At 45.0% G+C, this 16,121-nt stretch overlaps 1 protein-coding gene across 1 annotated transcript in view; it reads right to left on the bottom strand.

Moving 5' to 3' along the window:
- arrb1 (arrestin, beta 1) overlaps positions 1-16,121 on the bottom strand; it is a 44,913-nt gene that overhangs the window by 13,835 nt on the left and 14,957 nt on the right. Inside the window, exons 2-10 of the mRNA XM_075472714.1 lie at positions 12,304-12,334; positions 11,936-11,996; positions 11,808-11,852; positions 8,666-8,862; positions 7,281-7,340; positions 7,133-7,200; positions 6,851-6,986; positions 2,504-2,588; positions 2,351-2,423 (exon numbers count right to left, since the gene is read on the bottom strand). Coding sequence (XP_075328829.1) covers positions 2,351-2,423; positions 2,504-2,588; positions 6,851-6,986; positions 7,133-7,200; positions 7,281-7,340; positions 8,666-8,862; positions 11,808-11,852; positions 11,936-11,996; positions 12,304-12,334 — 756 coding nt within the window. The remainder of the gene's footprint in view (positions 1-2,350; positions 2,424-2,503; positions 2,589-6,850; positions 6,987-7,132; positions 7,201-7,280; positions 7,341-8,665; positions 8,863-11,807; positions 11,853-11,935; positions 11,997-12,303; positions 12,335-16,121) is intronic.

Below are 16,121 nucleotides of genomic sequence, written 5' to 3'. Positions count from 1 at the left end.
CCTGCGGCTGAACCTGAGGCTGAACCTGCAGCTGAACCTGAGGCTGAACCTGCAGCTGAACCTGAGGCTGAACCTGCAGCTGAACCTGCAGCTGAACCTGCAGCTGAACCTGCAGCTGAACCTGCAGCTGAACCTGAGGCTGAACCTGCAGCTGAACCTGCAGCTGAACCTGAGGCTGAACCTGAGGCTGAACCTGCAGCTGAACCTGCAGCTGAACCTGAGGCTGAACCTGCAGCTGAACCTGCAGCTGAACCTGAGGCTGAACCTGAGGCTGAACCTGAGGCTGAACCTGAGGCTGAACCTGCAGCTGAACCTGCAGCTGAACCTGCAGCTGAACCTGCAGCTGAACCTGAGGCTGAACCTGCAGCTGAACCTGCAGCTGAACCTGCAGCTGAACCTGAGGCTGAACCTGCAGCTGAACCTGAGGCTGAACCTGCAGCTGAACCTGCAGCTGAACCTGAGGCTGAACCTGCAGCTGAACCTGCAGCTGAACCTGCAGCTGAACCTGAGGCTGAACCTGCAGCTGAACCTGAGGCTGAACCTGCAGCTGAACCTGAGGCTGAACCTGCAGCTGAACCTGCAGCTGAACCTGAGGCTGAACCTGAGGCTGAACCTGCAGCTGAACCTGCAGCTGAACCTGAGGCTGAACCTGCAGCTGAACCTGCAGCTGAACCTGAGGCTGAACCTGCAGCTGAACCTGCAGCTGAACCTGCAGCTGAACCTGCAGCTGAACCTGCAGCTGAACCTGAGGCTGAACCTGCAGCTGAACCTGAGGCTGAACCTGCAGCTGAACCTGCAGCTGAACCTGAGGCTGAACCTGCAGCTGAACCTGCAGCTGAACCTGCAGCTGAACCTGCAGCTGAACCTGCAGCTGAACCTGCAGCTGAACCTGCAGCTGAACCTGAGGCTGAACCTGCAGCTGAACCTGCAGCTGAACCTGAGGCTGAACCTGAGGCTGAACCTGCAGCTGAACCTGCAGCTGAACCTGCAGCTGAACCTGCAGCTGAACCTGCAGCTGAACCTGAGGCTGAACCTGCAGCTGAACCTGCAGCTGAACCTGCAGCTGAACCTGAGGCTGAACCTGAGGCTGAACCTGCAGCTGAACCTGCAGCTGAACCTGAGGCTGAACCTGCAGCTGAACCTGCAGCTGAACCTGAGGCTGAACCTGAGGCTGAACCTGCAGCTGAACCTGCAGCTGAACCTGAGGCTGAACCTGAGGCTGAACCTGAGGCTGAACCTGCAGCTGAACCTGCAGCTGAACCTGAGGCTGAACCTGCAGCTGAACCTGAGGCTGAACCTGCAGCTGAACCTGAGGCTGAACCTGCAGCTGAACCTGAGGCTGAACCTGCAGCTGAAACTGCAGCTGAACCTGCAGCTGAACCTGCAGCTGAACCTGCAGCTGAACCTGAGGCTGAACCTGTAGCTGAACCTGCAGCTGAACCTGAGGCTGAACCTGAGGCTGAACCTGAGGCTGAACCTGAGGCTGAACCTGCAGCTGAACCTGCGGCTGAACCTGAGGCTGAACCTGCAGCTGAACCTGCAGCTGAACCTGCAGCTGAACCTGCAGCTGAACCTGCAGCTGAACCTGAGGCTGAACCTGAGGCTGAACCTGCAGCTGAACCTGCAGCTGAACCTGAGGCTGAACCTGCAGCTGAACCTGCAGCTGAACCTGCAGCTGAACCTGAGGCTGAACCTGAGGCTGAACCTGCAGCTGAACCTGCAGCTGAACCTGCAGCTGAACCTGCAGCTGAACCTGAGGCTGAACCTGCAGCTGAACCTGAGGCTGAACCTGCAGCTGAACCTGCAGCTGAACCTGAGGCTGAACCTGAGGCTGAACCTGCAGCTGAACCTGCAGCTGAACCTGAGGCTGAACCTGCAGCTGAACCTGCAGCTGAACCTGAGGCTGAACCTGCAGCTGAACCTGCAGCTGAACCTGCAGCTGAACCTGAGGCTGAACCTGCAGCTGAACCTGAGGCTGAACCTGCAGCTGAACCTGCAGCTGAACCTGAGGCTGAACCTGCAGCTGAACCTGCAGCTGAACCTGAGGCTGAACCTGCAGCTGAACCTGCAGCTGAACCTGAGGCTGAACCTGAGGCTGAACCTGCAGCTGAACCTGCAGCTGAACCTGCAGCTGAACCTGAGGCTGAACCTGCAGCTGAACCTGAGGCTGAACCTGCAGCTGAACCTGCAGCTGAACCTGCAGCTGAACCTGAGGCTGAACCTGAGGCTGAACCTGCAGCTGAACCTGCAGCTGAACCTGCAGCTGAACCTGCAGCTGAACCTGAGGCTGCCATTGCTGTCCTGAGAATCAGTTTGTGTTTGCAGAGTGAAATGAGTGAATGGAACTCACTCTGACTCCTCCACAGCCACTGGGCATTTGTACTGAGCTGTGTTGAACAGGCAGATGTCTGCATACTGTCGCACTGCAGACACAAAGCAGAGTTAACCACAAACACACAGCAGAGAACACACAGCAGAGAGGCAGCGCTGAAACCCTACGCACCCGAGATCTTCATCTTCTTCACCGTCTTGTTGGTGTTGTTGGTGACATGAACGTTGACGCTGATGGGCTCTCCGTGGTAATAAATCTGAGAGAGAGCAGACACAGGAGCTCAGAACATCTGGACCAGGAGCTCAGAACATCTGGACCTGGAGCTCAGAACATCTGAACCAGGAGCTCAGAACATCTGGACCAGGAGCTCAGAACATCTGGACCAGGAGCTCAGAACATCTGAACCAGGAGCTCAGAACATCTGGACCAGGAGCTCAGAACATCTGGACCTGGAGCTCAGAACATCTGGACCAGGAGCTCAGAACATCTGGACCTGGAGCTCAGAACATCTGGACCTGGAGCTCAGAACATCTGGACCAGGAGCTCAGAACATCTGGACCAGGAGCTCAGAACATCTGGACCAGGAGCACCTCTCATCCAAAAAGCTTCTTCATCCAGCAGTATGTAGTATGCAGTATTTAGTATTTAGTATGCAGTATGTAGTATGCAGTATGTAGTATGCAGTATGCAGTATGTAGTATGCAGTATGTAGTATGCAGTATGTAGTATGTAGTATGCAGTAAGCAGTATACAGTATGTAGTATGCAGTATGCAGTATGTAGTATGCAGTATGTAGTATGTAGTATGCAGTATGCAGTATGTAGTATGCAGTATGCAGTATGCAGTATGTAGTATACAGTATGTAGTATGTAGTATGCAGTATGCAGTATACAGTATGTAGTATGCAGTATGCAGTATGCAGTATGGAAGTATGCATTATGCAGTATGTAGTATGCAGTATGCAGTATGTAGTATGCAGTATGCAGTATGCATTATGTAGTATGCAGTATGCAGTATACAGTATGTAGTATGCAGTATGTAGTATGTAGTATGCAGTATGTAGTATACAGTATGTAGTATGTAGTATGCAGTATGTAGTATGCAGTATGTAGTATACAGTATGTAGTATGTAGTATGCAGTATGTAGTATGCAGTATGTAGTATGCATTATGCAGTATGTAGTATGCAGTATGCAGTATGTAGTATGCAGTATGCAGTATGCATTATGTAGTATGCAGTATGCAGTATACAGTATGTAGTATGCAGTATGTAGTATGTAGTATGTAGTATGTAGTATGCAGTATGTAGTATGCAGTATGCAGTACGTAGTATGTAGTATGCAGTATGCAGTATGTAGTATGCAGTATGCAGTATGTAGTATACAGTATGTAGTATGTAGTATGTAGTATGCAGTATGCAGTATGTAGTATGCAGTATGTAGTATGCAGTATGCAGTATGTAGTATACAGTATGTAGTATGTAGTATGCAGTATGTAGTATGCAGTATGCAGTATGTAGTATACAGTATGTAGTATGTAGTATGCAGTATGTAGTATGTAGTATGTAGTATGCAGTATGTAGTATGCAGTATGCAGTATGTAGTATGCAGTATGTAGTATGCAGTATGCAGTATGTAGTATACAGTATGTAGTATGTAGTATGCAGTATGTAGTATGCAGTATGCAGTATGTAGTATGCAGTATGTAGTATACAGTATGTAGTATGTAGTATGCAGTATGTAGTATGCAGTATGTAGTATGCATTATGCAGTATGTAGTATGCAGTATGCAGTATGTAGTATGCAGTATGCAGTATGTAGTATGCAGTATGTAGTATGCAGTATGCAGTATGCAGTATGCAGTATACAGTATGTAGGTTGCAGTATGCAGTATGTAGTATGTAGTATGCAGTATACAGTATGTAGTATGTAGTATGCAGTATGGAAGTATGCATTATGCAGTATGTAGTATGCAGTATGCAGTATGTAGTATGCAGTATGCAGTATGCATTATGTAGTATGCAGTATGCAGTATACAGTATGTAGTATGCAGTATGTAGTATGTAGTATGCAGTATGTAGTATACAGTATGTAGTATGTAGTATGCAGTATGTAGTATGCAGTATGTAGTATACAGTATGTAGTATGTAGTATGCAGTATGTAGTATGCAGTATGTAGTATGCATTATGCAGTATGTAGTATGCAGTATGCAGTATGTAGTATGCAGTATGCAGTATGCATTATGTAGTATGCAGTATGCAGTATACAGTATGTAGTATGCAGTATGTAGTATGTAGTATGTAGTATGCAGTATGTAGTATGCAGTATGCAGTACGTAGTATGTAGTATGCAGTATGTAGTATGCAGTATGCAGTATGTAGTATACAGTATGTAGTATGTAGTATGTAGTATGCAGTATGCAGTATGTAGTATGCAGTATGTAGTATGCAGTATGCAGTATGTAGTATACAGTATGTAGTATGTAGTATGCAGTATGTAGTATGCAGTATGCAGTATGTAGTATACAGTATGTAGTATGTAGTATGCAGTATGTAGTATGTAGTATGTAGTATGCAGTATGCAGTATGTAGTATGCAGTATGCAGTATGTAGTATACAGTATGTAGTATGTAGTATGCAGTATGTAGTATGCAGTATGCAGTATGTAGTATGCAGTATGTAGTATACAGTATGTAGTATGTAGTATGCAGTATGTAGTATGCATTATGCAGTATGTAGTATGCAGTATGCAGTATGTAGTATGCAGTATGCAGTATGCAGTATGCAGTATGCAGTATACAGTATGTAGGTTGCAGTATGCAGTATGTAGTATGTAGTATGCAGTATGTAGTATGCAGTATACAGTATGTAGTATGTAGTATGCAGTATGTAGTATGTAGTATGCAGTATGTAGTATGTAGTATGCAGTATGTAGTATGTAGTATGCAGTATACAGTATGTAGTATGTAGTATGCAGTATGTAGTATGCAGTATGCAGTATGTAGTATGTAGTATGCAGTATGTAGTATGTAGTATGCAGTATGTAGTATGCAGTATGCAGTATACAGTATGCAGTATACAGTATGTAGTATGCAGTATGTAGTATGCAGTATACAGTATGTAGTATGCAGTATGTAGTATGCAGTATGTAGTATGCAGTATACAGTATGTAGTATGCAGTATGCAGTATACAGTATGTAGTATGCAGTATGCAGTATGTAGTATGCAGTATGCAGTATACAGTATGTAGTATGCAGTATGCAGTATACAGTATGTAGTATGCAGTATGCAGTATACAGTATGTAGTATGCAGTATGTAGTATGCAGTATGTAGTATGCAGTATACAGTATGCAGTATGTAGTATGCAGTATACAGTATGTAGTATGCAGTATGCAGTATACAGTATGTAGTATGCAGTATGTAGTATGCAGTATACAGTATGTAGTATGCAGTATGCAGTATACAGTATGTAGTATGCAGTATGCAGTATGTAGTATGCAGTATGTAGTATGCAGTATGCAGTATACAGTATGTAGTATGCAGTATGCAGTATGTAGTATGTAGTATGCAGTATGCAGTATACAGTATGTAGTATGCAGTATGCAGTATGTAGTATGCAGTATGCAGTATGTAGTATGCAGTATGCAGTATGCAGTACACAGTATGCAGTATGTAGTATGTAGTATGTAGTATGCAGTATGCAGTATGTAGTATGCAGTATGCAGTATACAGTATGCAGTATGCAGTATGTAGTATGCAGTATGCAGTATGCAGTATGTAGTATGCAGTATGTAGTATGCAGTATGCAGTATGTAGTATGCAGTATGCAGTATGTAGTATGCAGTATGTAGTATGCAGTATGCAGTATACAGTATGCAGTATGCAGTATGCAGTATGCAGTATACAGTATGCAGTATGCAGTATGTAGTATGCAGTATGTAGTATGCAGTATGCAGTATGTAGTATGCAGTATGCAGTATACAGTATGCAGTATGCAGTATGCAGTATGCAGTATACAGTATGCAGTATGCAGTATGTAGTATGCAGTATGTAGTATGCAGTATGCAGTATGTAGTATGCAGTATGCAGTATACAGTATGCAGTATGCAGTATGTAGTATGCAGTATGTAGTATGCAGTATGCAGTATACAGTATGCAGTATGCAGTATGCAGTATGCAGTATGCAGTATACAGTATGCAGTATGCAGTATGTAGTATGCAGTATGTAGTATGCAGTATGCAGTATGTAGTATGCAGTATGCAGTATACAGTATGCAGTATGCAGTATGTAGTATGCAGTATGTAGTATGTAGCATGCAGTATGCAGTATGTAGTATGTAGTATGTAGTATGCAGTATGTAGTATGTAGCATGCAGTATGTAGTATGCAGTATGCAGTATACAGTATGCAGTATGCAGTATGTAGTATGCGGTTTGGAACAAAGCCTTGGTCCAGCTTCTCCCTCTAACCTTTAGGTTTAGCTTCCCTAATGCTTTCGGGCGGCTGCATCAGCTGTTACCTCCTTGTCCAGAGAGGCTTCCAGGTGCAGAGGTTTGTCCGACATCAGGAACTGCCTGGTGGTCTCTGCCGTCGGCTGGGGTCCGGGCTTCTCCGGAGCGTACTGCACCTTCCTGATCACCAGCCGGACCGAGTTCCTGCAACAACAACACGACTCTAACTCTGAGGATTACAAACGTTTAAAAAAAGGATCTGCTGCAGCCTGCGGTGGGTTGATCCACTGCTGACGCACCAGGACTCCACTTTCATCCATAATACATGTCTTTAGCTGACTCACTTTTACCTTTTGTGGATCTTTTCTTCAACATTTTCTGCACAGAAAGCTTTGACCTCGAAGTCGACTCCACACGCCTGCAGACAGCAGCAGAATCACGTCACATTTCTGCCCTCAGGTGAGCGTGAAAGATGCTGTTTGTGTCGGGAACTGTTACCTTCCCCGTGTCCTCCGGGCCCGGCTGCAGGGTGACGGAGCACGGCAGGTTCAGGGGAATCTGAAATATTCAAACACATCCTGAAACATTTAGGACTCAGGAGAGCAGAGACATGTTTCCTGATCACGACTTTCTGTCTTTTCTCTTTCCTTTCTGAGGATGGATGTTTTTCATCCATCCATCATAACCATCCAGACAGTTTGAACACGTCGTCTCTCTCTGTTCGGGGGATTCTTTCATTTTCTGACCTTGGGGTGACCTTTAACCTTTAACATGCTAACTGAGGCCGGCAGAGTCTGAGATGTAGCTCTTGGGTTTCTGACCTTGGGGTGACCTTTAACCTTTAACATGCTAACTGAGGCCGGCAGAGTCTGAGATGTAGCTCTTGGGTTTCTGACCTTGGGGTGACCTTTAACCTTTAACATGCTAACTGAGGCCCGCGGAGTCTGAGATGTGGCTCTTGGGTTTCTGAGCTTGGGGTGACCTTTAACCTTTAACATGCTAACTGAGGCCCGCAGAGTCTGAGATGTGGCTCTTGGGTTTCTGACCTTGGGGTGACCTTTAACCTTTAACATGCTAACTGAGGCCTGCAGAGTCTGAGATGTAGCTCTTGGGTTTCTGACCTTGGGGTGACCTTTAACCTTTAACATGCTAACTGAGGCCCGCGGAGTCTGAGATGTGGCTCTTGGGTTTCTGAGCTTGGGGTGACCTTTAACCTTTAACATGCTAACTGAGGCCCGCAGAGTCTGAGATGTGGCTCTTGGGTTTCTGACCTTGGGGTGACCTTTAACCTTTAACATGCTAACTGAGGCCTGCAGAGTCTGAGATGTAGCTCTTTGGGTTTCTGACCTTGGGGTGACCTTTAACCTTTAACATGCTAACTGAGGCCTGCAGAATCTGAGATGTAGCTCTTGGGTTTCTGACTTTGGGGTGACCTTTAACCTTTAACATGCTAACTGAGGCCCGCAGAGTCTGAGATGTAGCTCTTGGGTTTCTGACCTTGGGGTGACCTTGCTGGGACGTCCACTCCTGGGAACATAGACAGCTGTCCTGAATGTTTTCCACTTTGTCTCCCAGCTATTGGGTTTTAACTGTTTTTACAGCTTATTTCTTCATATTAAAGAGGCAACAAAACAATGAAAACTTGAGGGACAACATTGAAAATAAGTCAACAGATTAATTCTAATATATTGCATATATTGTACATCTGCAGATGTGTTTGAGAGTTTTCAACCTCCAAATGAATGATGGCTGAGTCTCTACCATTAAATTCTCTGTCCACCTTTTCTAACCTTTTACTGATCTAAGTGCCTTGAGATGACATTTGTTGTATTTGGCGCTATATAAATAAAATTGAACTGAATTGGGTCGGTGTGGAGCGGTACCTCGAAGGTGAATGGGTAGGCATGTTCTCCCAGTTTTTTAATCAGGCGTTCCTGGAGACGAGTCAGACTCTTCTTCTCTTCAGGCAGCGGAGGAAACGCCTGGACATTCGCCACAAACAGGTCCTTCCTGAACGTCAACCCCAGGACGTCCAAATCCTCCCGACCGTAACGGAACGCGCAGGTCAGAGTCACGAAAACTGAGGATGAAGATCCACAGAACCACATCCAGTTAGAGGATTAATCAGAATCAGTTTCATTTAACACGATAAACTGAAAAGATTAAAAGCTCCAGGATGCTGCCCTGAGGAACCCCAAATAAGGCAAGGCAAGTTTATCTGTACAGCAAAATTCAACAACAAGGCGATTCAAAGTGTTTTACAGAGACATTAAAACAGTAGAAATAAAAAGCATGATTTAAATTTTAAACAAAAAAGTTAGAAATAAGAACAATAGATAAAATCAGGAGTTAAAATGTGATTAAGTTTTGAAACTAAAGCTTCAGATTTGGAGCTTTATTCAGATGCAGCTGAAAATGGGTGTGTCTTCAGCCTGGACTTAAACACACTGGCCCTCATTTATCAAACTTGCGTAAGACGAAAAACGTGCATAGGTCGTGTGTACGTTCTTTTCTGCGCAAAGGTTGGCATTTATCAAATCCATCGTGAGCGCAGGAAAGATGAAATCGCCACGACAGGTCTGAAGCCGTTTACGCACTTTTCCATTTTGACTTGCGGTGACTGCAATAGCATACATAAACAGCAGCGTCACTAGTGCGTGCCTCATGAGTCGCAACAAATCCCTAGGTTAAAATTACTGACTTATCACTTCAAAGAAGGCCCATGTTTTATTTGACTTCAACATAAATATAAACATAAACGCAAATTAAATAAATAAAAAAATTAAACAAGTACAACTCCGTAATTGGAAGAGTGATGGCTCATTATTCAACCGCCTATTTAAGAGGTGATTCTAGCGGCGCGGTAATGGCGAAACGATGGCCCGGTGGCCTGGGGGCACACATGATTCCTTCATCTTTCAAAACAGCATCGTCGGCACTCGGTTGGAGGGAGGCGCACCGCGCGGTCGGAGCCATCTCATCGGTGAGTTGGGCACAATTACAATTTATTTTCAGACGTTGCACAACCAGCCAGAGGTGGCCAAAGTTGTTGTAGTAAATGCATGGTGTAAGTACAACACATATGGTTGCACCAGTTATTCCATTGTAGCCTACCTAATGGGGTGGCTAGACGTTACTGAAAAGATAAAAGCTAAAAGGACACCCCCCAAATCCTACATCAGGAGAATCAGGTGCATCGCTCTAACTGTAGCTCACTTACTCAGTGAAGCTACTTATGTTGGAAGGAAACTGAGGTTTTGTTATTTCTACCTTTACGTTGCCCATCTCTGCAAACTAAAACTTCCATGTAATTTCCCTAGGCGATAAAGGTTATCCATTGACCGAGTACCTGATTACCCCTCTGGCGCACCCTCACACCGAACAGGAGAGGCGCTTTAACACTGCGCATACGCGCACGCGTGCCACTGTGGAGAGGTGTACAGGGCTCCTAAAGCTGGATCTGTCTCTCGGCTGCGGGGGGAACCCTTCTATATACGCCCGAAAAGGTATGCAATATTATTATTGCATGCGGGGTTCTCCATAACATTGCCCAAAAAAAGGGAGTGCCATTTCCAGATGTACATCCAGAGGACCCCGCACCCAGAGATCCACCAGCCTGCACAGCCAAGAGCGCTCAGGAGGAGAGAGGAACTTATTCAGCGATTCTGACTTTTGGTAAGCATTCTGTTATTCAAGGAAAAAAGAAAGAACAACGATTTCTTTCAGCATTTATTCTGTGACTTCAGTGTTTCGTTTATGTCTTTCAATGTACTGTCGATAGATTGCATGGTGTGTGTTAAAGCCATCATCCACTTCACGATCTCTGTTTGTCTTTCTAGGACCTCTGTGGTCAACACGGCTGGCCGAGGCAGAGGCAGAGGCAGAGGCAGAGGCAGAGGCAGAGGCAGAGGCAGAGGCAGAGGCAGAGGCAGAGGCAGAGGCAGAGGCAGAGGCAGAGGCAGAGGCAGAGGCAGAGGCAGAGGCAGAGGCTTCGGATGTTGACGGGGCCGCGTATTCGTCGCTCGGGTCAGGTTGCCCGGATGCCACTTCGGATTCATCTGTGAATGAAAAATATTAGTTTGATTAGGAACCTCATTTGTGTTGAAAATTAAAGCAACAGGTTTATTTAAACGTCTTGGGTGTGCAGTCATTCTTACCATTCTCCAGCTCTAGCATGGGCGCATCAGTGTCAAGTCCCCCTGGCACGCCCGATGAGGACGTAACTCCGATCAGGCCAGCCACCCTCTCCTCCAAGGCACTCAAATCCAAACCTGGATCCTCAGTCTGGAGTTTATCACATTTTATTGACCATCACAGAAGGGGAAAATACATTCCTCGTCCGGTGATTTACATCGCCAACGCTGTTGACAGCCGCGGCGATCTCCTTCCAAGTGCGCGTTTTTTGGGCGCTCTTTATGCCAGCTTTCATACTTCCAAACAGCACCAGGCGGTGTTTCTCCACCTGAGCTGTGAGAGTGTCAAGTTCGGCTCGTTGTAGTTGCGTTTCTTTGCCGCCTTTCGCCTATCCATGTCGCAAATTCTAGAGGTGCGGCCTCTCAGCCCCCTTGTGTAGAAGGCGTGATTAGGATCATTACGATGGATTTCAGCCGCCGGATTTATCAACAGCCGCTTGGTCTTACGATGGGATTGGTGTGGTACGCATGTTCTGTGAATCTCACTTGAGCCTCTGCGTACGACGAGTTCTCCGCTCATATCTACAATGCTTTCTACGACGGCTTGATAAATGAGGGCCACTGAGTGTTTCAGCTGATCTGAGGCTTTCTGGGAGTTTGTTCCAGACATGTGGAGCATAGAAGCTGAATGCAGCTCCTCCATGTCTGGTTCTGACTCTGGGAACTGATAGAAGACCGGATCCAGATGACCTGAGGGGTCTGGAAGGTTCATACTGGGTCAGGAGGTTGCTGATGCATTCTGGTCCTGGACCATTCAGAGCTTTAAGAAAGGGTTATTTCTAAAAGGCCTGAATGATGGACTGTTTCCCAAAGATGATCAGAGGTTTCTTACCTTTTCTTTCCTTCAGGTACTCTGGGTCGATCAGAACAACTCCGTCTGCAAGAAGACAGGAAAAGAGAGTCAATGCCGACATCAGAGTTTATCTCACCAACTTCACCAGAACTGAAAACTGCTCTCACCAACAGGCTCTACCAGGTCCACGTGGTCCACGAAGTCTCTCTTCCCCAGATAAACAGTGAGCTGAGGGGGAAAACAGGGCAACTTTACAGCATCTTTCCTTTAGAGCTTCATCACTGTAGCCATCCCAGAGCCACATTCAACCAGCTTCTAAACCAGCAAACAATGTGAAATAAAACTAAACCTACAGATTTGGTTGTAAATCTGGTCATGTTTTCTACACCAATGGACGCATTTATTCCCATGAAAGTACTTTGGTTTGGAGCTTTTCGGGCTCACTTGATGCACTCAGTGGCAGGAATAACAGAGCAGCTCCATTCATACATGTCAGAGTTCAGATATTTGAGATTCTGGGCGGGTGAAGACTCACCTTTCCGTTGGGACTGGCCTTCTTAAACACTCTGAAATCAAACAGAAAGACAAAAGCAGGTGAGTGCAGCTCACTTCCTGTCCAGCTTTTACAAAGCTCTTCTCTGTTGATGAAACAAGTTCTGTGGGAAATACTGTAAACAAAAGTTCTTCGACACCATCTTGGATCAGTGATGAACAGCAAAACATTTCTGACCACAGGAGGTTGAGCAAAACATTTCCATCCATCATCTCCCTCTTATCTGCGGTTAGAGGAAGCTCTATCTGGAGCTCCTCCCACTGAGGCAGAGGCTCCTCCCCCTGATACAAAAACCCCTCCCCCTGAGGCAGAGTCCCCTCCCCCTGATGCAGAAACTCCTCCCCCTGAGGCAGAGTCCCCTCCCCCTGAGACAGAGTCCCCTCCCCCTGATGCAGAAACTCCTCCCCCTGAGGCAGAGTCCCCTCCCCCTGAGGCAGAGTCCCCTCCCCCTGATGCAGAAACTCCTCCCCCTGAGGCAGAGTCCCCTCCCCCTGAGACAGAGTCCCCTCCCCCTGATGCAGAAACTCCTCCCCCTGAGGCAGAGTCCCCTCCCCCTGAGGCAGAGTCCCCTCCCCCTGAGACAGAGTCCCCTCCCCCTGATGCAGAAACTCCTCCCCCTGAGGCAGAGACTCCTCCCGACTACACCAGCAGATCCTTTTTCAAACCTCAGATTCAGATTCAAGTCTTTGAGACTGATCTACTCATACCACTCTGTCCACAGAATTTTGACCGTTGCTTTCCAACCACAGAAGAAGAGTAAGAGAATAGACCAGTGAGCCGTCGGTGAGCGTCTCAGGCGAATCGATCACTATTGGAATTAAGGAACATCATCTCTGTAAGTGTTGCTTCCATCTCCGACCGGAAGCCTCTGACAGTGTCCTACAGGTTAATGAGGCAGTTATAAATAGATGTGGTCTCCTATAAATCATAACCGGCCCCTGGATGGAAACCACACGTTTAAGTTATTTGTTATTCTAACAAATCATCGATCGGCCTCTCACCTCGGGACAAAAGCAAATACTTTTTTATCAGAATCAGAATCAGATTTATTGGCCAGGTTTGACTAAACAAACAAGGAATTTGACTCCGGTACAACTTCACTCACAAAGTACAACACTCAACAATAACATAAAATAATAAAAATTAGAAATGCAGAACAGTAAGAGTGGAATTGAGTACGGGTGGTAAATAGGGATGCAAGGGTGGCCAACCCGTGGCTCCCAAGCTGCATGCGGCTCTTTGTTTGGTTTCATACGGCTCTTACGTTCATATCAAAATTTGTGTTTTTGGTTTTTTTTAATGTGCGTGTTCGCTTCATTTGAATTAAATACGGTATCTTCGTCACGCGCATACGTGTGAGATGGAAATACCACAGCTAAACGAAATTATGAAGATGAACACAGGACGTTTTTAACAGAGTGGGAGAGTTTATATTTTTTCAGGCCATTCTGCCTTATATGTCAGGCGTCATTCGTGCGTTTCAAAGCTTCAAATCTTCAGCGCCACTTCAGCTCACTCCATGTTAACATCGACCAGGAATTTCCAAAAGGGACTGAATTTCGCAAGCACAAGTTGGTCACTTTGAAAAGTCAAGCAGAAAAGCAGGTTCAGGTTTTCCAAAATTTACGAAGCTCTCAGAGACCGTGGCGCTTTCATCGTATCAACTTGGAATATTGCACGGGCTAAAAAGCCATACATTGAAGGGGAGTTCGTTAAAAAATGCCCCGGTGACGTTGTTGAAATCTTGTCTCCTGAAAACGACAAACTAAAATGAATGGTATCAGACATCCAACTGTCCCGCCACACTGTTGAACACAGAATATCAGACATGTGTATGATGTGGCTCTTTGTGGTAACACAGTAAAAAATGCGGCTCTTAGTCTGTGACTGGTTGGCCACCCCTGTAGTGATGTGTCCGAGAATAATAAATACAGTATGTACATTTGCAATAAATAGACACTATGGGTGGGAATGCTATTCCTGGGTGTTCAACAGAGTGACTGCTTGGGGGAAGAAGCTGTCTTTGAGTCATCTGCCAGAGGGGAGGAGATTGAACAGTTTGTGACCAGGATGAGGGGTCTGCAGAGATTTTTACTGCCCTTTTCCTAGAATAAATCTAAATCTTACCAAGTATATTTGTCTCATTGAGTATCTCATTACACTTAATACAAGACACAAGTACTATTTCAGCCAGATATAGGGACTTGTTTGAAGACAATACATCTGGAATATCTTGTTAAGTGAAAAAGTCTTAAAAACAAATTGTTTTGAGTCATATTTCACATGAAACAAGCTTTTTTTTCATTTGAAGAGGTTTTTAAGCTAATTTCAAGATCACTTTTAACTCAAAAGTCCTAAATATCCCATTTTATTTCAAGAAATCTTGACAAGCCGATTTTCACTAGTTCCATTGGCAGATTTTTTTGCTTATTTCAAGCAAAAACGTCTTTTATTTGTTGCTTTTTTAACTTATTTTTGGAGGGGCATTTTTTCCAGTGTGGACCGGTACACGTCCTGGATGGAAGGAAGTTATCTTTGACATCATGAAAATTAGTAGAAGTAATAACCCGATCATTTCTTATGGCTTTTCTATAAAAAGTCCCCGTGGTGGCGTTAATCAACTGTTGACCCAGACATGACATGTGGAACCAGTTCTGAGAGGTTTACGCTCTGCTGACGGTTCAACGAGCCTCTGTCTGAACATGTGCTCGTTTTTTAAATTACAAACCGTCAGAAACCGATGGCGGCTGATTTTAATCATCACTGAGCTCGGCCCTTTTAAATCGAAGCTTAAGACCCGCCTTTTTAGACTGGGGTTCCAACTCGGATTGGGGCCACAATTAATAATTATCTTAATTTTAGAAATAGAAATAGAACAGAAAAATACTTTATTCATCCCCCAATGGGGGAAATTCAAATTAGTCAAGTAGCTCAACATTTTATTTATTTTTTTTTTTTTTATATTTACAATGATTGTATTAACAACAATAATAATACCAATTCTAGTAAAAAAAAATACTACTACTAACTAATAATAATAATAAATGACTAAATAAACAAATAAATAAAAATCGATCAATTTGAGAAGAACTCTGCAGTCACTGTTATAAAGCCTTATGGCATTTTATACTATATACTTTATATAAATATATACAAATACAAATACTTTATACAAATTTTATTCAATTCATTTTATTGCACTTGTGGAAGGCTTTTAATGCCCTGCAGCACCTTTAGCACTTTTACCATTTCTGAATCGTGTTTTATGTTTTTATCCTGCTGTAAAGCACTTTGAGTACCAGTTGGCTATTGTAAAGGGCTGTATGAATAAAGTTTGATTGATTGATTGATTAAATAGTTTGTTCCAGGACTGAAGTTTGATGTGTGGTGAGTCTCTCAGGTGACTGATCCGTGTCCTGAATCTCCCAGAAAAGCTTCAAACACAGTTCTGAGTCCAGCTCATGACCATCACCATAAGGAGCCCCGCCCCCTCGCCGTCATAAACAAGCTGCATCAGCTCCATTAGCTCCATTAGCGGCGTCAGGACGCCGTGTCACAGGAAACTGCCGGGACTCCAGGGAGCACGCTCAGTGCTCCATTACCTGCTCACCATCAGCTCTGCAATTATCCCAATTAGATTTAAACGGCGAGCAGCTCTGAGACCCCGAATCACAAATCAGACCGAGCAGCTGGAAATAAAAATCTGTGATTAGAGAGATCATGTGACCCTCAATCACTTTGAGACAACCGCACACAACAAACTGAGAGCTTGTTTGTAGATGATTATGTATCAGAGGACG

The sequence above is a fragment of the Odontesthes bonariensis genome, chromosome 9 (assembly GCF_027942865.1).
Source record: "Odontesthes bonariensis isolate fOdoBon6 chromosome 9, fOdoBon6.hap1, whole genome shotgun sequence".
Lineage (NCBI taxonomy): Eukaryota > Metazoa > Chordata > Actinopteri > Atheriniformes > Atherinopsidae > Odontesthes > Odontesthes bonariensis.
The sequence above is the reverse complement of the archived record's forward strand: the minus strand, read 5'-3'. Positions and strand labels throughout refer to the sequence as shown.